Here is a 24,584-nt window from a genome sequence, read left to right on the forward strand (position 1 = left end):
TCCGCTTCCCATCATTCATTAATCATTCTGCTCTATTCATCACGTTAAGCTTCCTGCTCTTCTGTTAGAAATCAGCAGCGGCCCTGGTTGTCTTGTAATTATGTTTACTTTTGTTGTTGTTGTTGTTTGATAAGATAAGATAAGATAAGATATTCCTTTATTAGTCCCTCAGTGGGGAAATTACAGGATCACAGTAGTATAGCTCACTGATAAACGAATAATAAAATAGAAACAAGTAATATAATAAGCATTAAAAAAGAAAACATCAGTAGAATATAATAAGCATTAAAAACAGTAGAATATATGTACAGACTGAATAAAAAGTATATATATATATATAAACAAAGTATATAAACAAAAAGTACTTCAGCATATTGCACATGTTGTTGCACCAGGTTGTATAGTCTCTCTAGTGCACCTCAACAGAGAAGCTCATTATGCTGTAATCACGGAGAGCAGGAAATAAGTTGTTAGGTGGTGCCACCCTGTGGCCTCACGCACGGCAACGCTACGACAGCAACACTTTGTTATGAGGGACGCTTTACTTTCCTGTGAGCCGCTTACATGTGAAATTAGGCTTTTTATTTCTATTCATACATTTCAATGTGCCATGCATCGGCCCGGTAAAACACTGTCTCCTGCATGAAGTGTGAGCCCTTAAAGCAGGAAGATGGCTGCTCACGCATTCATCCATTCAAGGCCTCTTTGAGTGTGAGAGCGTTCCCTCAGGCAGTGTTGTCAATTGATATGCATTCACAGTGCAGATAGATGGTTTAGTGAATATATTTAGCATTTTATAAGTCTATTACAAAGCTGTTGTATTATAATAACATAATAACAAATCATTGGGCTTTCAATAACACTGGTGTTTGTCTCTTATAACAAGGTAATGCATACTGAGCCATAGTCGAGAGTGTAGAGATGTAGAGAGCAGCTTGGCTCCTGTAATAGGATCAGCACCCCTCATGCTCCCACTCACATCAGCCTTCAGTACGACTCGCTGGGAGCAGGATTATTGAGCCTGCAGGTGATGTTTATTCACTGTAGGTGCTGATGTGTGCTGGCGTTTTGCTGATGCATGTAATTTATGTGTATTAAATTCAAATTGAATGCTCTGCTATTACCTTATTCCTTTTTTATCTGAACCGGACACTCTCTATTTCTATGACCTGTTGGTAAAAAAAACTACAATACATTAAAACCATGAAATACAGTTTATATTGCCACAGCATTTGATGTTTTGCAATCACGCTGTACAATGAAATACATAGTACAACGTTACAGATGGATATTGAGAAGAAAAAAAACTATTTTAACAATCATTTTATTATCAACTTCCTGTTGATCTGCCTCCCTCCATCCCTCGGCCGTTGTGAATCCTCTTAGAAGTGGATTATGCCACTAAGAATCTTAGTGGCATAATCCCTCACAGCGTAGACATTTTAGTCTAAAATGTCTATGCTGTGAGGGAGAGAGCGGAAAGGGAGGGCGAGGGAGAGAAGAAGAGCATGAGGCACAGTGAGAGAGAAAGATCGTCATAGCGGAGGACATATAGGGAAGGAGAAGAAGAAAATGGAGAGAACCCCTCGGCCTGAAATGGGTCGGGAACGGGGTAGAAGACGGTCTGTAACCAGGGTGAGTCGGCAACCAGACACCTTCTACAAGAGGACAGTACAAATATATTTGCTTAAGTTTCTGTCATATATATATCTAAATATATATATGTGCATGTTTGTGCTGTTGAGCAAGATTTAGAAAGTTAGAAGACAGAAACTATTACCTGCCTTCTAATTTAGCTTAATTTTGTCAACATCTCAGTTTGGTATTTGGAACAAGTGACGTGTGCAAACTGTGTGTGTGTGTTGTGTGTGTGTGTGTGTGTGTGTGTGTGTGTTAACTGAGTTACCTGAGGACCTACTAACCACAGTAATGTGATAGACTAAGGGGATGACCTTCCTCTTTCATTAATCTCACTTTCCTATAGCTTTATGTTCGAATACTGAAACACACAAGTGGGTGAGCGAGAGAGAGAAAGGACTTTTACTGATATAGCAAGTAGCGTTTTACTGATGTAGCTGGTCATGTTGCAGATAGCTTAGTCCAGTTCCCAATAGAGCTCAGGCCTGAAGTGAAATATGAGGGGTGTGGTTGCTCTCCCAAACTACCACATTATTTTGGACCTTCCTTTATCTGTGAATGATTGTGTACGTTTACCTCTTTGGGCCTTGGACAGTTATTTAAAATATTATGTTCACTGTTGATCCCTGTTGAGCTCATTTCCACTGCTTTATATACTTTTCAGTAATTCAATCAAAGCAACTTGATCATTCTATATTTCACAGTATTTAATTTTTTTTACATTTGAAATATAACTCGAAAAGCATCATTCTAGAGTGATGGCGGTGATCATCAACTCGAGTCCAGAATGATGTCTTCAAACACTGTATTTGTATTAGTGTGAAAAACTGAGGGATACAAGTTATTATTGAAAATAAGGGCTGGGGATGAAGATATAATCCTGTGTTGCGTTTATTCAATCTAATATCACAACATCGACGAACATCAGGATGAAGTCAACTTTCTGGAAAATAAATTTTATTGATAAAGTAGCCAGACAGGAAGGTATGTTTTTAGCCAATCCAATACATTTAATAACTGAACAAATGAAGGTATTTGAATACAACATTGACCTGCATCATAAGCACTCTAGCCTTATACACTCTTCAGTAAGCACACACAGTGACAATCTTTAACTGTTGAGAAATGTAACAAGACACATATGTCATATATGTCATCAGCACAAATTCAGGAGCAAAGTAAAGTGTTGGAAGTCCTGGAGTGTAAACGCATGACCGGTCTGTGAGGAGGACGCAACATGGCAGGAGCCAAGGAGCTGCACTTTGAATCTGCATGGGGAAGGGAAAAAAACACATCTGGGCACTTGTAGTTAAATTATTCATGAACAGATACGTTGCCACTCTGGAAGTCAGGAGTTGCCTGTCCCCGAACAGGTGATGGAGGATGGGATGTGTCGGCTGGTGGCCACACTGCCTCAGCTGGAGGAGCAGAAATGCCCGGATATGTTTCGCTGCACGGACGAAGTGTCCTACTGGCTGCAGGAGAACGAGAGGAAGCAGCAGATTGTGGCGCTGAAGGAGACCATCTCTGAGCTGCAGGAGGCGCTGAGAAACCACCGGCACCGCGTCAAAGTCCTCGAGCTGCAGGTGAGATCTCCATATGGACTTAGCAGACCGGGGTCAACCATCAGCACCAATCCTTTGAGAGCTTTACTTCACCCGCCGCTCACCGGATGTTGTGACAATGTGACTAGTCAGGTGACGCAACTCACCACAAGTAAACCTATTTGCTTCTTATGTATGTGTGTGACATTAAAATCAACTTTTTAGAGCCAGACATTTTTTTTTTTATTACATTATTTTTTGCATTTCCTCTATTCGGGGCCTTTAGGGTTGAGAGATAGTTCAGTCGGCACAGAAATATTGACTCAAATAAATATGTGCTTTAATTCAATATGTACTTTCACTATTAAGTTGAAAGCAAGGAAGAAACGTTCCTATTCTTAATATCTCTCAACTCTGAATAAATGTCGTGGTGTGCAATGTGTTGGAACGATTACAAATACTTGGCTGTACCATATTTTGGTCATTCGTGGTGTACAGTTCTGCACTGTAATGTGGCGCCTGGTCATCAGGCTGGCTTCCCCGTAACACGCCCTTGACCTTAGTCACGAACAGGATTCGCCTCCTACTCTTCCTCGTGCTGCCTCGTGTGCTCAGCCAGGGAGCCTATATACAAACACAGACTCTCAGCTGCACAGGTCAGTGGCCAAAGGTGGATGTTGGAGAGGGTTCATGTGTCGGATGTTTTGTCGGCTACATGGGAAGAGGGCACGGGACAGGGCACCCGGGGAGTTAGTGTTATCCTCTAGGTCCGGGCTAGGAATAGAGAGGGTTTATACGAGAGGGCTCGTCCCTTTTGTCTCCAGAGCGCAGGGAGGCGCTGCGTGTTTGAGGTTCAATGTGTGTATTGAGAAAGATTTTATTCTCGGCCAAGTGTCTGTTGAAGTAAAGGTGACATAAAGAAAATAAATGTAGACATTTCAGGCCATTATAAAGAGTTTCTTATACGAATCACAGTTATCGCCTGTGTTCTGGTGTGTGTGCATGCTTGTGTGATTGGCTGTTTACATGTATGGCGTCAGAGTGAAGAGAGGAACCCCTCAAACACCTCCTTGGAAAGCCGCTTTCACGAGTTGGAGCATCACTACACTGAAGCCACCACCCTGCTGCACCTGCAGGGCACCCTGATCCTGGACCTCCAGGTATACCTATAATAATAATAATAATAATTCAGACTTCTAGAGGGCTTTTCTAAGTACCCAAAGACGCTTTACAGGGAACAAGAGACAAACAGAAAAAACCCAAAAAGAAAGCAGACAAAACAAACAAACAGGACAAAGGTAACAAAAAGAAAGGAAAACAAAGCTTCTTAAAGCTGTATGAGTCGTATCTGGGTCAGGGGGTTAGCAGGTGAAAGCGAGTTGGAAGAGGTGTGTTTTGAGGGCTTGCTTAAATAATGGTAGGGTGGGAGCCTGACGGATGTGGATGGGGATGGGAACGCTCTGTTCCAGAGGGGGGGGGGGGGGGGGGGGCAGCTATATATACTCATAGCCGGACCTGGGGTGACCGGGCCTTCTCTTTCACTTCCGGGTGAAATGTGCACCGGGTGGTTCAGGATAGTTCTACTGATTCACTCTGTATTCCTCTTTAGAACCACCTCCATAATCTGACTCTTCTGGTGGATGAATTCAAAAGAAGCCCCGGGTGCTTGACCAACATCCTCCATGCCAACCCGCTGATGAGTGCTCAAGAAGCTCGGCACTCAGGTACTCTCTCCCTCTCTCTCTCTCTCAGAAACATTAACAGTATATAGTCATGTGTGCCGGGATCTGCCAGCAGAGGGCATCAACCCCACCTTGTTGCTCCCCTTCTCTTCCCACAGAGCATGTGAGGAACTGTCCCATAGACTGCGCTTCCATCTACTACAATGGAGCGAGGAGTCAATGGAGTGACGTTTGTCACCGTGACGACAGGTAGTACACAGGAGCAATCCTCGCTGGAGGGCTCACGTGGGAGATCTCTGAGACGCCGGAGTGATGATCCAGAAGGAACTGAATGACAACAGAGATGGCTGCAGGTGACTGGTGGGTACTCCATGTTCTCAGAAGTGTTGACGTCTCTTTCTGCTGCATATTTTTGGAAAACAAACTTTATACCGTGTCTTTTCGGGACACGAGCATCTTTCATTCAGTCACATAGGAAGCAAGTTGTTCTATTTGTTTACCTGTATTTTGTATTTTTAGTTTAATACATCAATACTTGACAGACAGCCAAGAAAATAAAAATAAAAACGGGACATTCTTGTGATGAGGAGGTGAGGAGCTCCCAGAGGAGGCACGAGCAACATGGCAGGAGGATCAAATCAAACTGTTTATTAAATTCTCTGCATATGGTCTTTGCTTATTGCATATTTATTATTATTTTATTATCCAATTTCATTTGTTTTTGAATTTGCAGCCAACGATGAGTTTAACCATTTGAGTAAATTCTCTTAAAATGAAAAAGGGTTTTATTACTAAAGCATCAGAACACTATTGTATTAGCTCTAATAACCCTTTGATTTGATAAGCGCTACTCTCTCACAGTACGAGGGTATGGCGGAGAAGATGTGCTATACGAGGACTATGTATACATACTGTATGGATTGTACAATAAACATATATATATAAGAAATGTGACACAAACTTCACGATTTCATCTTTAAAAAAAAGAACATTTCTGACCGGTATAAATAAAAGATAACTCTTATCATACAGTACACCTACTAGAGTTTATCAGTGGCATCCAGAAAGTGTTCAAATGACTTCACACGTGGTTTCCACAGAACTTTTAGTCCGTGTCAACAAAGCAGGAGAGTGTTGAGCGGGGGTTAAGTGGCTTTGGGCCACTATGGGGGAAAAGAGCTGCAGGTTTGTACGAAGTTCACTTTAAACTCGGAAGCAACTTGCAATCTAATTTAGAAATGTTTCACATTGATATTACAGACTTGAGTGTGAGAGAATTTGTATAGTTGAAGAATCATTTTAAACTAAAACGAATCCCCAAAGACACTAAAGCAAATACACTCAGAAAATAACAAGAATGCACGTACTGTCTGGTGTACAGGATCTGTACTTTATACACATCCAGCTGCACCTGATGGGGGCCGACAGCCCAACGTGGAGTAAAAGGGCTCTTTCACTTCCTCCACTACAAACTGCACAAACACACTCTTTGACCATTCGCTGCAGACTCATTCTCATTCCCATCCATCTCTACGCAAGAATCTGCAAAAGCGAAGAAGGGCTTTACTGTGTGGGTCAGAGAATGCGTAGTGTGTTGCGCTCTCAAACCGTGCGGGGAACACAACGAGGTTTCTTTGGCAAACGCACACAAAGAAACAAACTCCCGATGAGTACAAATCATTGTTTAATAAATCAAACCGAATTTGTGCTGCTCTTTGAGTTACACTGCATTGCAAATACTATACTCCTATACATAAAATAGTATCTCAGTGAAAAAGAAGCACCTGATAAGATATTATATATATATATATTTATATATGTATATTTTTCATGTATCAAGTGACAAGAAAACAGAGTGAACACAATTAGAGAATGATTGAAAAATGGGTGGAGAAAAGCAGAACTGCAGAAGTGACGTAATCCACGGCTCTTCTTTTAGTATATTCTTTCAGCTAACGGTGCTGTTACATATAAAACACTATTAGCTGGTCAAAAAAAAAGGAAAAATATTCTTCATAACTGGGGGGGGGGTATAATATTTACTGACTTTTGACTTTACAGCCCCAACACTTAAAAGAATCGAACTTGAGTATTATTTCTCCCTCATGTTGTCGTGTCTCCTGATATGTAAACTGCAGTGTCATGGTATTCAGCCTGGGGGGCCACTAGGTCAACCATTTCTATTTTCCTAAAAGGGGAAAGACTGGAAGGAGGTGGAGCTTCCTGTTAGCTCTGTGAGGAAGTGCCGGATGAAAGTGTGTGTGTGTGTGTGGGGGGGGGGGGGGGGGGGGGGCTGCCAGCAATGGACGTACAGAGAACACACTCCGTCCTTTGACGGCTCTTCCAAGACTCCATGGAAGGAATACTCCACTGCTTTTACCAGATATGTTAGGACTCTCTCGAATGTTTGCAAAAAATTATTCAAATATTGGCTGAGGAATAGACAATAAAGCTCTGATTTGTTGACAGTGCTGTATTCAGAAACCCCTCCCCCCCCCCCTTGCTGTCCCTAAGGACAGAGGGGAGGGCAGCTTTGGTGTTGGGAGTAAGTACATCGCGACGCCACTGTGCAGACGGCACGTGTAAAACCTTTAAGTTACCATTTTCTACATGGAAAAACTGCAGAGTATTGCTTTAAAATAAGTCGATATAAAGTAAGCACAGGCATGTTGGCACCGATAAGCTGTACAACACTTCCCTTGCATCACATGAGAGAATGCGCAATGTGCAATTCATGGCGTTAACTTCCTGTCTCGCGAGCCGCAGACCTTGAGCGAAGGAACGGGGGTGCAAACACGTGACTTGGTCCGTTGTCATGGCTGGCCCGAACAATAAAAGCGCCGAAGCCTTTTTCAGCTGCCGCACACGCTCCTCGACCGTTCATAACCCTCCGAGAGCGCCGCGCACAAAAGGGACACCACGAGCCGGGACCGTTGGCACGAGCCGTAAAGAGATGAGGTAAGACCGAAAGGAAGAGAGAAGTGACATTTAAATTAAAGGGAGGGAAAGGAACGCAGTGTGAGGAAAAGAGTTTTGGATGCCGAGCTGGTTGAATTCTTCTTCTCGTCTCGCGGCGCGAGACCGGAACGTCGCTCACATGGTGGTGAACTGACCGTGGGCTTGTTTCAGCTTCTCGGCGATCTGTCGATTCAGAAGAAGAGACACTGGCATGAGAGGCTGGTGAGCACCAAGCGACCGCTCCACGGGCGAGAAGGCAACCGCGAGCTCAGACCGCCACGGACTCTGACGGACGCTCGATGTGAAAGGCTTTACCGTCTCGTAAAACTTGACTTGCTCCTCCAAGTACAACTGCATGACCCTGTTGTAGTCATAGATACGGTTACTGTGGAAGTGGTTCATCTCCGCTGTGGGACACAAAGAGGGGAAACCAGATATCAGGTATCACGTGACGCTTAAACTCCGACGATTACAATGTTTGGGGGTGAGTGTTACCTTGCAACGCGTACGACATGGTGCTGATCCGCTTAGCCATCGTGACTTTGTCCTGAGGGGTAATCTTACTGGCGGCCACAAGCTTGTCTCCCTCCTTCACCTTCTCTATTGCTGCCTGCAGGAATGACAAACAGTTGGATGAAGACAAAAGAACATTTTAACTCCACTGCATTCAGATAAGGTGAAGGAATTAAAAAAAGCTAAATTAAACTTTTAGCTGGGTTCCACCAGCTACTACAACTAGCTACAGTCTAAACCTGCGAACTAATGAATTGACTTGAACTATAATTTGTCTTCAGGAATGTTGTTGTTAATAAAAACTTTAACAATGTGTAAATTGGCAGCTGGTAGCGCTGTCAAGCAATCAACCATGTAAACATTAGCATTATGACGCTACTGTTTACATAGTTGATTGCTTATGAGCTGGAACTAAACTTCCTAATACAACAGTCTTAGAAGACAAATATATTAAACTGTAGGTATGACTTTGTTTTAAACCTACCGCATACTGTACGTGGAAAGTTGGAGTTAGTGTTCAAGCACTTTCTCTACTTGGTAGAAACTACCACGGCAAAGCTCGAAGGTTTAAGCTATATAAACGAGACACCCCATTAAATTAGTTTTCTTGCCAACCTTTGTGTAACTAATCCCAGTTTACCTTATGGTACCCGATGGTGTCAGGGAAGCATCCGAGAAGACCCTTATATTCATTGTTGGTCTCCATGACGAAGTGGAGGTCTTTCTTGGGCTGTAGAGGGAGCAAAGGAAGATGGACAGAACATAAATATTTGACTTAAAATCAAAAACAGGAAATACCAGAGATGTGAACGTGATATGAAAGAACACAGGGAAATATTACCTCACAGCGTTTAAATTTTAAAACAAAGGCCAAACTGCCTTAAAAAGGGAAATGTATAATAGTGACGATTCTCCTTAAAGGAGCAGTGTATGGGATTTAGTGACATATCTAGTGGTGGGGTTGCAGTTTGCATCCAAAAGAATACCAATCAGCTCTCGCATATATGTTTTACCCACGGCGACCTTCAGGTAGCTGGGAAATGTGAAAGGCTCTCACTAGTCAGTGTTTGGTATGTCCTTTCTAGGCTACCGTAGGAGCACGGCGGACTCCGTAACAAGGACCCGTTTCCTATCTAGAGATAAACACCTCATTCTATTCTAAGACAACGATTCTTAGTTTCAGGTCATTCAAGGAAAACATAGTTAATTATACTATATTCCATTTCGACCAATAAACCGTCCTAAATCCTACACACTGTTCCTTTAAGGGACCACTGATTGAGGTTTGCATCCAGCAGAGCCAGACACTAAAACAAGAGTTGCTGTAGTACGACAAAAACATGTCGTAATAGTAGAGGCAATAATATTAAGCTGCTATATCCATGCATCCTGCAGGACATCTTGATATATGTATCAAATTAAACAGCTGCATTGATGCCGTATCCTTAAATATATCAAGGGGAATCTGTTTGCAGCCTTAGTTCAACAGATACACAGCATTGTTGTAGAAGTTTGGCTCCATCCGTGTCCAGACTATCAAAGGCACAGCGAAACTTAAGCCAACACTTCCACAGTCACACTGACAAAACGGGTCCGGAGCAGCAAGCGCTAACCAGATGAATCCGCCCTCTGGAAGCTGCATGGGTATCAAAAAAGGCCCAAGTTTCATTTTATTACACACCAAACCGACCAGCCCACACAGAACGTCAGAGAAGCCACAAATAGAAGGTTAAAAACAACGTGTCGGAAATACGAGACAGAAGTTTGCCCGTGGCCTCTTCCTCTACAGATACAGGCATCAGGGACAGGACATCGGGTTCCAGGGGCCATTACAACCGACAACCAGGATGTAAACACTGATTGCAAGCAGGAAATGTTCACAGAAATTGAGAAATATGATGATTATTGCGAGAGTGAACACAAAACAATGCGTTTGATAAACGGGTCTAAAATAAACTCAGGATCTGCTCCGCTGACAACACCCGTCAGGACGGGAGAAGTAGAGGTTGTTTGGGTGAGAATAAAAACACGTGATGGAAACACTACATATCTCTGAGTAGTAGAACCCACCTGCTCTGCCACCATCTGAGCTATTTCTTCATACGTCTTTCCTGCCGCCGTCATGGCATCAGTCAGGGTGGACTCGCCTGGAGCAGAGAAGGGGTTAAAATATTGTCGTCACCGCGTTTCTCAACAGTGTCGGTGTGCAAACTGGTTTCAAAACAAACAGACTTCCACGTGATGAAAGCCAGCTGGTACGATGATGATGAGCACACAGGGCGTATGTACCTTGGTATCCACTGCTGTTGAAGACGGTCGCCAGGTTTTGGAACGCTTTGCCGATTCTCTGGTACTCTTTGGGCAACGCTGTGGAGGGAAAGAGATGAACCGCCAGGGCGGACACACACACTGTGTGAACGGATTTGTCTTCAGTTGACAAAACACTCCACATAATGAACCACACATTGGACAAACAGTAATTACAGATCCAAATGAGGGTGTGGCCTGTGTGTGCTCAAACATGTCGTGTACGTACGGCCTGTGCATCTCTTCCAGTGCTCGTTGCCCACTGTGAGGATTTCCTTCACGCCGTCATCCATGGCTTTGGTGAACCGGCTGAACTGCTCACATTTCTGCTCCCTGTGGACGAGGGACACGTGTGACGTACGTTAAAGCATACGCAGCGTACAGGTCTGCCGCACAATTCATGTTGGTGCCTTTTTAGTTTGTGGTAACGTTTGATGGAACTCACACTTCCACGGGATCCAAGTCGGCACCCTCAGGCTCTATCGTGGAGAAGACCATCACTCCCACCGTCTCGTCCTTCTCTGCTTTTCTCTTCCCCGTCTTCCAGTCCTGGAGCAATAAATCAGTTTAAATATGCACTCATAATAATAAAATACTTTAGGAGGAGAAATAGCCCACCTTCTCATCCTTGTAGGTGAGGAAAATCTGGAATACGTCGCTGCTGGAAAGAACGGGGTGCCTGCACATCCTGGTCATCCAGCCCTGCAGCCGCTCCATACGCATCTTAATAAACTCCTCTTCAAATCGCCCTACAGTAGAGGCGGGTGGGGCACAGAAAAGAGTCCATATTTCATGCTTAAATCTTCAGCAACGGTCATCTTTTTTTGCGTCTTGGTCACACTTACCCGTCACCTGCTTGTCTGGTAGAGCCGGGATTGGGATGGCCGACCCAAATTTGTCTAGAAGCCTCTCATACAGCCAATCAAAGTGCTTGTATCTGTGATTGACGGGTCGGTTTGTGGTCTGCAAACCAAGAACGTGGAAATATAGACACAGTAAGTAATTCCCACTGGAGGCAAACGTTGAGCCTTATTTCCACCATATTTCATCATGTTTATCTGACTGAATGTGACTGGAACATGATTGGACGGTACCAGATACTTACATTGGGTATGATTTGGTACTCGATGTAGCTCTTGAGCCCGTACATCTTTGAGCCTTTCTTGGGATCAGCCACAATACAGTCCAGCTGAGTTTCTGGGTAAGACCACACGGGACCAACTTCTCCTACCTGAGCATAAAAAAGAACGTTTAGAAACCTAATACTCAGCTTTCTAATGGCATACAAACAATTGGTATGTATATTTAGATATAACCCACATAGATTGGTAACCTCTCTTTGCCCTTAGTGAGCTGCTTGCATAAGAGGTAGAGCTCCGGTCCAGGCTTGGAGAACCCAGGAAACCTGCTCAAAGAGAAGTTTGGAAATTAACCACAATGTTGACGTAGAATTTTGGGAGTGACGGTCGGTGACATTCCTGAAGGAAGTAAACCAACCAACCTCTTAAAAGGGAACTTATTAGCTGAAGCACATCAGCTCAATCCTATTACAAAGCATTTGTAATAGTTTAAATCCCAATATTTCTATTTTCAGACACTGATGTATGACTGACAACAATTCTAGACCAATCCACACAGTTCTGCATGTCTTACTGCTCTTTTAGGTCTTACTTGTTTAGGGAGATCTTCATTGAAGGTGCATGAGCTCCTCCCCTCTGCATCGCACCACTATCTCCAGATTCGGATTCGGCGTAACCTCCAGTGGACTTTACGTCGTCCCACTCGTCATCCCACTCATCGTCCTCCGCTCCTAAGAGCAGATACACGCACACACAATTGTATTTTAGTACAAACTCTGAGTCAGGCTGTAAAACGTGTAAATGTAGCGCTGCTGCAGGAGATTAAATGATACAAACAGCAGCTTCTGCTCCATTAAATCAATAAAACACAAGCAGGGACGGACATTAAAAGAATCAATTCTGTTAATCAAACAAATTCCTAATTGCTTCCATTATTGATTGCCGTTGTGGTGGATAGAGAAACAACTACATGGTGAAGCAAGTGTTTGATTAATAATGTAGAAAGTAGACGGAGTGGTGGAATATCTGAGTCCAATTAAGGTTGGAGTCAAGACTCGGAGGACAAAGACATAGGAGTCTTCCGTTGGAGTCAAGACTCGGAGGACAAAGACATAGGAGTCTTCCGTTGGAGTCAAGACTCGGAGGACAAAGACATAGGAGTCTTCCGTTGGAGTCAAGACTCGGAGGACAAAGACATAGGAGTCTTCCGTTGGAGTCAAGACTCGGAGGACAAAGACATAGGAGTCTTCCGTTGGGTCTTGAGGGTGGCTGAATTTTTTCCCCTTTTTGAATATGTGTGTCTTTTCCATACCTGTGCGTATCTCTACCTAGTTACTATAGGACTCGCTCATTCATGTGCGGAACCCTCCTCTGTTATCCTTCCTACCCGTTCTACTCACACCCAGCACCTGGTCACAGGAGGCCTCTGGAACTGTCAGTCAGCCAACCGCAAGGCCGACTTCATCTCTGGCTTTGCTGTGGAGCAGTCGCTTGACTTCCTGGCTCTCACTGAGACCTGGATCACTGCAGACAACTCGTCTACCCGCTGCTCTCTCCTCTGCCTTCTCCTTTAGCCACACACCCAGACCCTCTGGTGGGGTGGAGGTACAGTTTACTCATCTCACCCACATGGTGTTTCTGTCCCTACCGCTTCCTCTTTATCCCACTGACTTTTGAGTTTCATCCGGTGACCGTTACTCATCGTCCAACTTCACATTGTTGTTCTCACCGTCCCCTGGTTCTTTGGGAGATTTCTTGGGCGAGCTAGGCGTCCTCCCTATCGAACTTCGAAACGGGCCCCCGCTCATCCTTCTGGGTGACTTTAACATCCAGACAGAGAAGTCATGTGATCTCTTACTCTTATTGTCTTCCTTTAACCTCTCACTCAGTCCCTCCCCTCCTACTCACAAAGCCGGCAACCACCTTGACTACATTTTCACAAGAAACTGCTCTACCTCTAACCTCACTGTGACTCCTCTCCATGTCTCTGACCACTTCTTCATCTCTTACTCTCTCTCGCTCTCTGGTACTGACAACCCACCCATATCTACAGACTCTGCACCTGTACGGCAACATTCGCACCCTCTGTCCCTCCTCTCTTGCCTCCTCTGTCCTATCTGCTCTCCCTCAACTGACTGCTTCTCACTCATGCATCCTAACTCTGCCGCAGACACCTCTCTTCCCTGTCTTCATCTCTTGATTCTCTTTGTCCTTTTAAGACACGACCCGGTTGAAAATCTCTCCGGCTCCGTGGTTGTCGACTCGTGCTTGTTGCGAGAGCCACCCTGCGGCGGCGGAAAAGAAAATGGCGCCGTCGAATCAAGCGGAAGACTTGCTCTTCTATCAATCTCCTCTCCTCCTTCTCTTCCTCTATCTCTGCAGCCAAAAGCTCGTTCTACCTGACCAAAATTCAGTCTTCCTTCTCTAACCCCAAAAAACTCTTCTCTATCTTTTCCAACCTCCTTGATCCCCCCTGTCCCCCTCCTCCTTCCCCCCCTTTGCCGAGCCACTTTGTCGACTACTTTACAAACAAGATAGACGACATACGCGCCTCCTTTACAAATCCATCTTCTATCACCTCACCAACACTAACTTCTTCATCCCCCTCTCTTTCCTCTTTCACCCCCTTGTCTCCCAATCAAGTTCTTAGCTTGGTGACCTCCGCCCGACCGACCACCTGCGCCCTTGACCCCGTCCGTCTCCCATTCTCCAGGCTATTGCTCCTGACCTTCTGACCTTCCTCACCCATCTTATTAACAGCTCCTCTCAACTGGCTGTTTCTAACTCTCTGAAGGAGGCGAGTCAACCCTCTCCTGAAGAAACCCACGCTCGACCGTCTGAAGTCAGCAACTACAGACCGGTCTCTCTTCTTCCTTTTCTCTCCAAAACTCTGGGCGAGCTATCTTGAGCCAAGTGTCCTCCTATCTCCACAGTAACAACCTTCTTGACCCTCACCAGTCTGGATTCAAGGCCGGCCACTCGACAGAGACGGCCCTCCTTGCTGTCTCTGAGCAGCTTCACACTGCTAGAGCAGCCTCTCTCCTCTGTCCTTATCCTTCTCGACCTTTCTGCAGCATTTGACACCGTGAACCACCAGATCCTGATCTCTTCTCTTCAGGACCTGGGGATCTCAGGCACTGCACTCGCTCTTTCTCTTCCTACCTTAAAGACCGCACCTACCGGGTAACTTGGAGAGGATCTGTGTCTGATCCTTGTCCTCTCACTACTGGGGTTCCTCAAGGCTCCGTCCTGGGTCCCTCCTCTTCTCTCTGTACACAAATTCTCTCGGCTCTGTCATTCGTTCGCATGGCTTCTCCTACCATAGCTATGCTGATGACACCCAACTGATCTTCTCGTTTCCACCGTCCGAAACACGGGTGGCGGCCGAATCTCTGCCTGTCTGACTGACAACTCTCAGTGGATGTCTGCTCACCACCTGTAGATCAACCCTGACAAGACTGCGCTACTATTCCTTCCAGGGACAGGCTCCCCACCCACGACCTGAATACCACTTTCAACAACTCTGTGTTAGCCTCTAACCCGACTGCCAGGAACCTCGGGGTGACACTCGACAGTCAACTCTCCCTGACGGCCAACATCGCTGCGGCGGCGCGTTCCTGTAGGTACATGCTGCACAACATCAGGAGAATACGTCCTCTTCTTACTCAGTAGGCGCCGCAGGGTCTGATCCAGGCTCTGGTCATTTCACCCCTCGACTACTGCAACTCCCTCCTGGCTGGTCTACCTGCTAAGGCCATCCGACCCCTGCAGCTCATCCAGAATGCAGCAGCTCGACTGGTCTTCAGCCTCCCGAAATTCACCCACACCACTCCGCTCCTCCGCCTTCCACTGGTTACCGGTGGCTGCTCGCATCCGCTTCAAAACACTGGTCCTGGCGGATCGGGCCCGTCTACATCCGGGATATGGTCACACCGTACACCCCACACTTCGCTCCATTCGGCAACAGCCAATCGACTTGTGCCTCCTGCACCTCGAGCTAATCACTAAATCCAGACTGTATGCTGACCTGGCTGCCCAGTGGTGGAACGGCTCCCCACTGACATCAGGACAGCAGAAAGTCTCTACATCTTCCGTCGGAGACTGAAAACACACCTTTTCCGACTATATCTGGATTAAAACACAGATTAGCACTTCAGTGGCACTTAGATAGCACTTACTTATGGTACTTTTGTAGTTCGACTATGTTGAGGAAATGTTACTTCCTGTATTCTTGTTGTTCTTAGTTTGTACTCTAGGTTGAAATGCACTTATTGTAAGTCGCTTTGGATAAAAGCGTCTGCTAAATGACATGTAATGTAATGTAAAATTTACTCTTATTTACAGAGGAAATGCTGCTTAGCCTTACTCTGTGCAGAAAGAGAATCTTCCAAAATTAACAGATCCAGTTTGAGAGCATGCAGCAGTCGAATATTAGTGATCAGAGAAATTGCATTTCTGGAATGACGTGCATTTCCATCAAGTGTTTTAGCATCTACACAAAATTGCCGCCCTTCCTCAAAACAAATCAGTGGCAAATATTGCACTTTGATCTTGTGATGTTCGGTTAAAAGTATTCACAAACTAAACAGAGCGCATGCGCCATGGTTTAGAATTATTTATTGCATCTGCAAGTACAGCTGAGAAATAAATAGCCATTGATTGTAACCTGGTTCTAAACGGGAAGCAATTCTCAATTTGTATCCCTAAAAACATGAAACATAATTGTCATAGCATGACTTTATCAACAGTTGTGCACTTTAAAAATGATTACGTCTGCCTTAAAAAGCCAAAATGCAATCACTCCCTTATTAATGAAAAAGTTATCTGATTTTCTGGCATTTTAATTTCAGAGAGAAACATTATGTTAAGTTTAACAACCAAGCTAAAACGATATGTAACAACTCTTTCCCACCTGTTTCCTGTCACTGAAGAATCATTTGAAATGATGCAACATGTTATTCACTTTGTCATCCAACACAAACTGAGACAATCCAGCTAAATGACGAGCACAGCTTAGCAGAGCTGTAGCCGTCGGTTACAAAGTCTGAAACTCAAAACCTCTTTTTCTCAATTTCAACCCGTCTTTAGTGACTGCTCTTCATCTTCTGTAGCACAGAACTCAAACTCATCATCAAACACTACCGACTACAACAACAGTCTGTTAAACATTCAAACATTGTTAATTTTGACTTCACGAATGCGCCGCATGTACCAGAGGTACATTTAATCCATTAACACTCGGTTTCAGAGATCAGTCACATCAATTAAGTTAACAGTGTTAATATCAAGAAACACATTGAATGCTGCACACACACACACACACACACACACACATGCTTTTTAAAAACTGTCCATTTCTTAAAACTATTTGCTGGTATTTATTGCCAGTCCACACACTCACAACACTTTGGAAAAGGCTTCCACCAGGCAATGCATGGGATACCTGTGTAATCGATAAGGTACGGATACGGGTAGATGTCTTTGGCAAGAGGGAAAGAAAGGAACATTCAGTTAATTCTTCTCCTTCATTTCTTCCCCCAGTTCTGTTTATACAATAACAACTGTTAAACTATTAAAAGGTAACGGGTCATGAGTTCGGATAACTTTTCAGTAATGACTTGATTGTCGTGTCTCTGGAGGGACTGACCGGAGACAGACAACTGAGCAGAACCACATCTGGGCGTTAGTCACTGCACATATTTAAAGAAATGGATGAATGGATTTGAAAATAATAAACAATGGGTCAAACTTCCCCGAAGTTCCAGATTAGAGGGTCGCTTTTCAGCGAGTATCAGGTCAACCTAACAGCGTGACCTTCCCACGCCGGGATGCAATCACAATGGAGAGGTGTAAACTCTGATTTCATTTGTCTCGATCATTTTGTCTGTCACTTCAGAAATCTTAGATTCAAATACAATTAAAATACCCTGTTAAACATTTGACAGGAGACGAATATAAGAACTTGAAAAGAAAGCAGATTCACTCTCGTGTGACATGTGTGAAGCGGAGTCTTAATTTACTGATTTAATCCTCAAGAGCATTTGAATAAACTTAGTGAGTGGTGTGAGTAAAACTATAAGAATTATATTTAATATGTATAAATAGTACACGGTCATAGGCAGTGCTGTTTGCTGTACTGACACACAGTGTGTTTCGAATGGTTGCTAACTGAGAAGCTGGTCTTACCGGGGCCCTGGTAAGCCTGAGGGTGGCCCTGGGATATGGAGCTCCAGGGGTCAGCGGAAGTCTTCCCAGTCTGGGTGCCCTCTGGATTGGATGCCCAGTTGTTGTTGGAGCCCCCTGAGGGGTCCGTGTTCCACACCGACCAGGGGTCATTACCGTTACTCGCCTGGAGCAGACGGAGAGAGGAAATGTGAGAGGGCTGAAAGAACGACAGATGAAGTCTGAACAGGAGCGAGACGACACAGAGTCCAGTCCGGTCCAGTCCAGTCCAGTCTGTTTAATGAGAAGCTGACTGTAGTCATTTCACAACATGCTTGTTTCAAACACATGATGCAGACTTAACGGCTACTTTTTTTAATTTTTAAGTGTAGTTTGTAAATGCTCCTGAACACATGCAGTAACTACGAATATAAAGATATTACAAAATGATGCATATGAAAACACGGGTGCCTCCAATATGAATATGCACACTCACACACAAACTCTACCATCCGCATGTCTTTACAGTACTTACAAGTTTAAAAAAACAACTGCATGCCATGCTCTGAAGAACCGCTATGAAAACATGTCGGCATAGGCATGCAGCAGAGTGTGTGTGTGCCTGGGTTGCAGTTAGCTTAATGCTAACCAAGCAATGAGCTGTCTGAACACAGAACCGCTGCAGGGTCACTAAATCAGCCCATAATGCACAGATATACAGAACAATGACAAATTCACACCGCAGTGCAACGAGGACCAACACTCTGCAGCAGCAGCATTTTCCAGAAGCACCTTCATGCACACAAGTAGACAACAAGTTATACAACAGTCAAAACGGCTTTGAAATCATGTTGAAGATTATTCATGAGATTCAGACGATCATGACGGAATTGTTTGTGCTCCGGTCTGATGATTCGTCAGTGGGATGATTCGTCAATTACACGTGAGATACGGGATCTTTATGCTTTTAAAGCTCCGCCGTCGTGCTGATTCATACGGTTGAGATAAAGTGCCCGGGTGTCGATTGGTGACGTGCGAGTGTGTGTGTGCAAGGTGTAAGGAGAGGGTGGGGTCATGCTCTTTGCAGGCAGTGGGAGTCGGTGTGGGGGGGGGGGGGGGTACTAAAACAGGAGGGGGCATGGGGCTGAGAACAGGGTGAGGGAGCAGCACTTGGTTTCCTCCACCACCCCTACGTGGCGGTTACCTCATCGGGGGACGGAAAGAAGGGGGAAACGGGGGTGTCGGGGGTGTCGGGGGTGTCCGGCTGGGGACTTAAGCCCCCAGCATCCACCTTGAGGGGAGAAGAAGGTGACATCAACACAAAGCGCCAGCAGTGGAGGGTTACACTCAGCATGGGATGAGTTAAAGTGATGCTGGATACGGATGCGTTTGTGTGTGTGGGAGAAGAGAACGAGAGAAAAAGAGCATGAGGGATAATGGCTGACACATTTCCTGCCTTGACTCAACACACTCACTGTGCCCACATTTCTACTGATCCAGCATAATGCTCCGACTTGTGGAACTTCCTGCCTGTTTTCACTGAGATTTCACTCAGCATTTTTCCTCTTGTTTTTTTCTTACTAGAGCTAAAAACCCGTGTCGGTTATAAGTGACATGACCATGATGAATATCCTCCACGGCAGTCGCTCTCACTTCTGCATCTCCGAGGATCACACAGGCTCCACGGCTGCCGGTAAAGCTCGGTCATCACTCACTTCCGCTTTCTGATTCTTCCCTCAAAACATCACCCTGTCACACAACCGTTTTAATGGACACACGGGATCATGGCGGGAGCTCTGTGTTGTAGGTTGTAACGCTTACTCCTCCACCACGGGGTCTGAGCCGCTGAGTTTCGAGAGGTGAAGGTTGTATATTAATCTACAACTCTGACTCGACGTCAGCAAGTAGCCAAAGAGGCATTTGATATGACACCAGTAACAATTGCGTCCACCCAAAGCTTCATCAGGTGAGCACATTACCTGGTGTTGTACAGGTGGTGCTGTAGGTGGTGCTGCAGGAGCCAGAGAATCAAAGATGGACAGGTCTGGAGTTGCAACATGTCCGACACTTGGAGCGAGGGCGGCAGGTCCTGTGAACGATGGTAACTGCTGACCGAACGACAGATGAAAAGTTGAAAGACAGAGGGAGAGACAGATAACAGTCCCATTAGAACAATTCCAGAGATTCCAGTATGATTTTGTTGACTTTTAAAGATACATTCTTCTGAGGTGATGTGATCGTGTCTCCTTGGCATTCCCTGGCAAACGGTGTGGTCAACTTTCTCAGTGTATCTAAAGTGTGATAAGACTGGCTGGTGATACTTAGATGCACACATTTAAAATCTGCTTTACCACTTGTCAATGTGAAGAAACCACACTTAATTATTCTGTCTATTTTTGTAGTTCGCCTTTTCCTTTTTGCAGATCTTATTTTTACCAGCAGATTGCACTGAAACAAGTGTAATTGTCCTCAGTGTTTTTAATTTAAAAAAAATATTTGGAAAAAAAACTGTCTGGGGGCAGCTGGGGAGGTAACTTAAGGTCAGAGAAACACACACATCCACTTGAGCTTGCACACGCACACACAAAATGGTTGTGAGGGAGGCTAAGCTGTTAATAGACTTCATAAACTTTACTTCTAATCAAACTATCACTGTATCTTTTTATGAATGTCATCAGAGTGAATCATATCCCCATGATGAGGTCAGCCACACACACACACACACAACCCTAAAGAAGGCACATCCTGTTGTGATTTTAGTGAGCACCGCAGTTCACAGTCAAAGGAGAAAGCCATCCTTGACTATGACGCTCATATCTAACAGATAGAGGGCCTTGATAGGTTGACATGTTTAATTGTTGAATGTTGATTTCGTACATATTGTGGCATCACGACCTCAAAACCTGATAGCAGATGTCTTTGCGGCTTTATTTTCTGTGGTTCGCCAACTCGCACTAAGAGACGGTCTTACCTCGATGTAGTCCACTGGCACCAGTCCAACCTCTCCTCTGGAGTTCTGCGCTTCAATCCAGCCGCCTCCAATACTCTAAAAATAAGAGTGAAACCAAAACACAACATGTTAGCATGAATAGCCTCAGGCCAGCAGAGAATAGATGTCTGCAACACATGCACACCAAAAACATCCGACTGGGAGGGAAACAAATCACATTCAAAGGATCTCTGAGAATATGATCAAATGCATGATTACTTTAAAACCCACATGTACATGCAGTTGATCAGTAATGGTATTTCTGCTCTCGTTCCGCCAGTAGTTTTCGAGCATTCGGAAGAGCTCAAAAAGACAGAGCTGTGGAATTAAACTCTATAAATCTTATCAATTTTGAGGCAAGGACACATTTCTCCAAGTTCTGATGTTACCTTGATCCCTGCTGCCACAGCAATACATTAACACATGTAGCTGTGTTTCTCAGAATGCACTGTTGCATTTAAGGTCACTGGCTTTTCCATTAACATGTTATTCACGTCGGTTACAATGACCAGGTTTCCCAAGTATCTGTAAACGCACACCGAAAGCATCCAGGACAAATTCCTCCACTGTCCCTTTATTTAGACAAGAAAAGATAGAGACTTTTTTCCTACTACAGTAGGCCCCGATTGGCATAAAGGCCACTTTAATGAGAAAACTATGCAGGTCCGCAAACAGCGAGTGACCTTTGAACTGTCGACAGGCTGTAATGACATCATGTTTACTCTTTTTCCTTCCTCTGTACGCGTTTGTGACACTTCTTGTTTGTGTTCGGCCTGAGATCATGGGAGTTGAGCCTTTTAGAGGTCTGTTTGTTTGAGATGGCCATCTTGCAGAAAAGTCACATGAAAACAAAATATCCGGCAATAACACATACAACTATAATGGCTAACTAATACTCTAATTTTAAACAGAACATGTATTTTCCCTCTTTCAGTGTCAATGGTGACAAACAATTAGGTCCAGTCATTCTTAATAATCTAATGAGATAATGCAAAATTACATCAATCCAAATATGATTTTTATATGATATAAATAACCACCAACAATGTAAACAAGCTGAATAAAATGAAAAAAAGACAACTAAATTCAGCAGTGAGATCATGTGCAGAGGAGATATATATATACAGTATATATATATATATATATACAGGACTGTCTCAGAAAATTAGAATATTGTGATAAAGTTCTTTATTTTCTGTACTGCAATTAAAAAAACAAAAATGTCATGCATTCTGGATTCATTACAAATCAACTGAAATATTGCAAGCCTTTTATTCTTTTAATATTGCTGATTATGGCTTACAGCTTAAGAAAACTCTAAAATCCTATCTCATAAAATTTGAATATTTCCTCAGACCAAGTTAAAAAAAAAGATTTATAACAGCAAAACAAAATCAAACATTTGAAAATGTGTTTCCAGGTGTTTCGAGTTAATTAGGCGATTCAAGTGATTTGTTTAATACCCTACTAGTATACTTTTTCATGATATTCTAATATTTAGAGATAGGATATTTGAGTTTTCTTAAGCTGTAAGCCATAATCAGCAATATTAAAAGAATAAAAGGCTTGCAATATTTCAGTTGATTTGTAATGAATCCAGAATGCATGACATTTTTGTTTTTTTAATTGCATTACAGAAAATAAAGAACTTTATCACAATATTCTAATTTTCTGAGACAGTCCTGTATATATAGAGATTTACCTGATTGGTGATAGTAATCGTCTCTCCTTCTTTCACAGTCAACTCGTTGTTTCCGGCCTCAGCAGAGAAGTCATATAAAACTTGTACCTGAAAAACACACATGTTTGACTGCTTGTTTGATGAACACTTGTATGAAAACAGCACATGGATATTTATCTGCATGTACACGCATATCCCAACACACCCAATATCACCCTCGGGATTGTACCTTTGTGGACTTAAATTAAACTGCAGTGAAACCGGCTGAACTAGTTCTTCTGCAAACGTTATGCTGACTCCTAATTATGCACTAGTATAAACCAAAAACAAGGCCAGAACCATGAGTTTAAAACAGGAGCCTGCAGGTCCTCTCCCACATCTACAAATCGGCCCTTCCCTTTTGGCTCACACATGTAGCACACCAACACATACACGCAACTAAGGGAAGTAACAGTGTAAAAAATATTCTAAATATGACTTTGTTTTTCACAGTTGACTTCAAGGCTATTTTCTATATTCAGGCCGCATTATTTTTCATATATTTGACTATCCAAATGTACTTGGAGTGTCGTTTCCGCAGTCAGTATGTCATGTGCTATAAAAACAAAACTTTACAGACTATTCTAACTAATGTGTTCATGAACTAGTTAGATGGGGTTTAGAAATATTTAACCAGAGAGCTGGTTTAGTGTAGCCACCCACCTTCCAGAAGTTAAGAAAAGTGGATAATATTTAAAAATACAGGAATCACAAAGGGGTCACAAATTCAATTACCAATTTTTCTTTTGTAAAAGCACTTTTGTTTCTGTTAAGTTTTCTTAGGTGAAGGATGATAGACCCTCTTAGTTTGATGGCATGATGTGGATTGGTATGTTATTTAAATGTAAAGTCCCCCACCAATTAAAAAGGTGTTTTACTCATTGTTACTTCACTTTAATGTTAATAATAATGACACTAAACAGATATTTTTTACATGAAGCTACAGATGAGGAAAGGTTGCTCAGGGAAATCATCAAAGCAGATAAATTTGTCAAATTAAGAATATTTACATATTTATAAATTCTGAAAACGAGATTCTTATATTATGTATTTAATTTATATTGTTTGGACCACACGTATATAATTGTATTAAAATGACCCATCCACCTATTCCCTGTTATAGAATAGTATTAATACCAACAGTAAATCTAATAAATGTATAAATAATACTTTAAAATAACTGTATCCTTTGTAATCTATGGTGAAAACATATCAAACAATCATATGCACACTCTGTAACTGTACAGGAGGAACAGACGCGCATTGGACTACATTTCCCAGCATGCCTCGGAGGTAGACATGACCCGCACTGGAAAGGTAGTAAAATGTCACAAGACACTTTCATAATGATGCACACTTTCCATGTATAGCAAGAAACCCCTTGTACTGCATACAAGCGTGTCGTAAGCGCCCATTACACGCGTCCTGGTCGGATCATTGAACAGTGTTTTACTCTTAATATAAAGCTCATCGAGTGAAGAGTTCACTGTGAACCTAAAGCGAGAAACTACAACTGCCTGTGCTTCTCCGAGTCCACAGCCCGCCTTATTGGTAAAAATGCAGCTGTCAGGGGACCCAGAAGGACACGAGATACCGGGAATGACGTTGAAACAGCCGAGGAAAGTTACCGGACTTACCTTTTTCGCCATTGTCGAAGTATCGATCAATCATTACAAACACAGGCCCTGCGATTTTCTGGATTTCCAATCCTCAGCTGGACATTTCCCTCCGCTGCTTTACAACTAAAAAGCGGAGACAAAACGGTATTTCCGCCCAGTGAAGAGCGGCCGCGCCACAGACTTTAACACATTACTACTCCAAAAACAAGAAAAGTGTGTCGTTTAAAACGCCCGAAAAACACAAAATGAAGCCAGCAAGAAGACGGAAGGAATAGTCAAGTTAGTTCAGTGTGACTGCAAGTTGGAGCCGCGCAGAGCTGCTGACAGCACGGAGGGAGTGACCTGCAGCGCGGAGGGAAACCGGAAAGGTAGT

At 43.7% G+C, this 24,584-nt stretch overlaps 2 protein-coding genes across 6 annotated transcripts; one reads left to right on the forward strand and one right to left on the reverse strand.

Annotated features, from left to right (window-relative positions):
• Positions 1–1,512: 1,512 nt before the first annotated feature.
• LOC130202390 (uncharacterized) lies at positions 1,513–5,818 on the forward strand. Its single transcript, XM_056427894.1, has 6 exons — positions 1,513–1,635; positions 3,012–3,224; positions 3,746–3,838; positions 4,223–4,342; positions 4,792–4,906; positions 5,023–5,818. Exons 1-6 carry the CDS (start codon positions 1,573–1,575, stop codon positions 5,115–5,117), a joined length of 699 nt encoding a protein of 232 aa, XP_056283869.1. The 5' UTR covers positions 1,513–1,572; the 3' UTR covers positions 5,118–5,818.
• A 712-nt stretch (positions 5,819–6,530) lies between these two features.
• snx9b (sorting nexin 9b) lies at positions 6,531–24,503 on the reverse strand. 5 transcript variants are annotated; one of them, XM_056427890.1, is made up of 19 exons: positions 24,230–24,503; positions 22,575–22,661; positions 20,855–20,929; positions 19,863–19,988; positions 19,088–19,174; positions 17,908–18,070; positions 12,314–12,452; positions 11,963–12,050; positions 11,748–11,873; positions 11,488–11,605; positions 11,261–11,391; positions 11,088–11,191; positions 10,872–10,975; positions 10,625–10,702; positions 10,406–10,482; positions 8,976–9,065; positions 8,318–8,432; positions 8,138–8,229; positions 6,531–8,005 (listed from the first exon to the last, which is right to left on the reverse strand). In XM_056427890.1, the coding sequence occupies exons 1-19, from the start codon at positions 24,239–24,241 to the stop codon at positions 7,958–7,960; spliced, it is 1,860 nt and encodes a 619-aa protein (XP_056283865.1). In that variant the 5' UTR covers positions 24,242–24,503; the 3' UTR covers positions 6,531–7,957. The 5 variants fall into 5 exon arrangements, with proteins under 5 accessions (XP_056283865.1, XP_056283863.1, XP_056283864.1 ...); XM_056427888.1 differs by having other exon boundaries at positions 19,863–19,991; XM_056427889.1 differs by having other exon boundaries at positions 11,963–12,047; positions 19,863–19,991; positions 24,230–24,502.
• Between the last annotated feature and the right edge of the window lie 81 nt (positions 24,504–24,584).

This window comes from Pseudoliparis swirei, chromosome 12, assembly GCF_029220125.1.
Source record: "Pseudoliparis swirei isolate HS2019 ecotype Mariana Trench chromosome 12, NWPU_hadal_v1, whole genome shotgun sequence".
In the NCBI taxonomy this organism is placed as follows: domain Eukaryota; kingdom Metazoa; phylum Chordata; class Actinopteri; order Perciformes; family Liparidae; genus Pseudoliparis; species Pseudoliparis swirei.

Coding starts and splice junctions, on each gene's coding strand:
- snx9b (XM_056427888.1), bottom strand. Junction 12,453..17,907: donor TCAGGCTTACCAGGGCCCCG/GTAAGACCAGCT, acceptor ATCTGCTCTTAG/GAGCGGAGGACGATGAGTGG. Junction 10,976..11,087: donor GACTTGGATCCCGTGGAAGT/GTGAGTTCCATC, acceptor CCTCGTCCACAG/GGAGCAGAAATGTGAGCAGT.
- LOC130202390 (XM_056427894.1), top strand. CDS start 1,573: ATGGAGAGAACCCCTCGGCCTGAAATGGGTCGGGAACGGGGTAGAAGA. Junction 1,636..3,011: donor GAAGACGGTCTGTAACCAGG/GTGAGTCGGCAA, acceptor GTCCCCGAACAG/GTGATGGAGGATGGGATGTG. Junction 4,907..5,022: donor TCAAGAAGCTCGGCACTCAG/GTACTCTCTCCC, acceptor CTCTTCCCACAG/AGCATGTGAGGAACTGTCCC.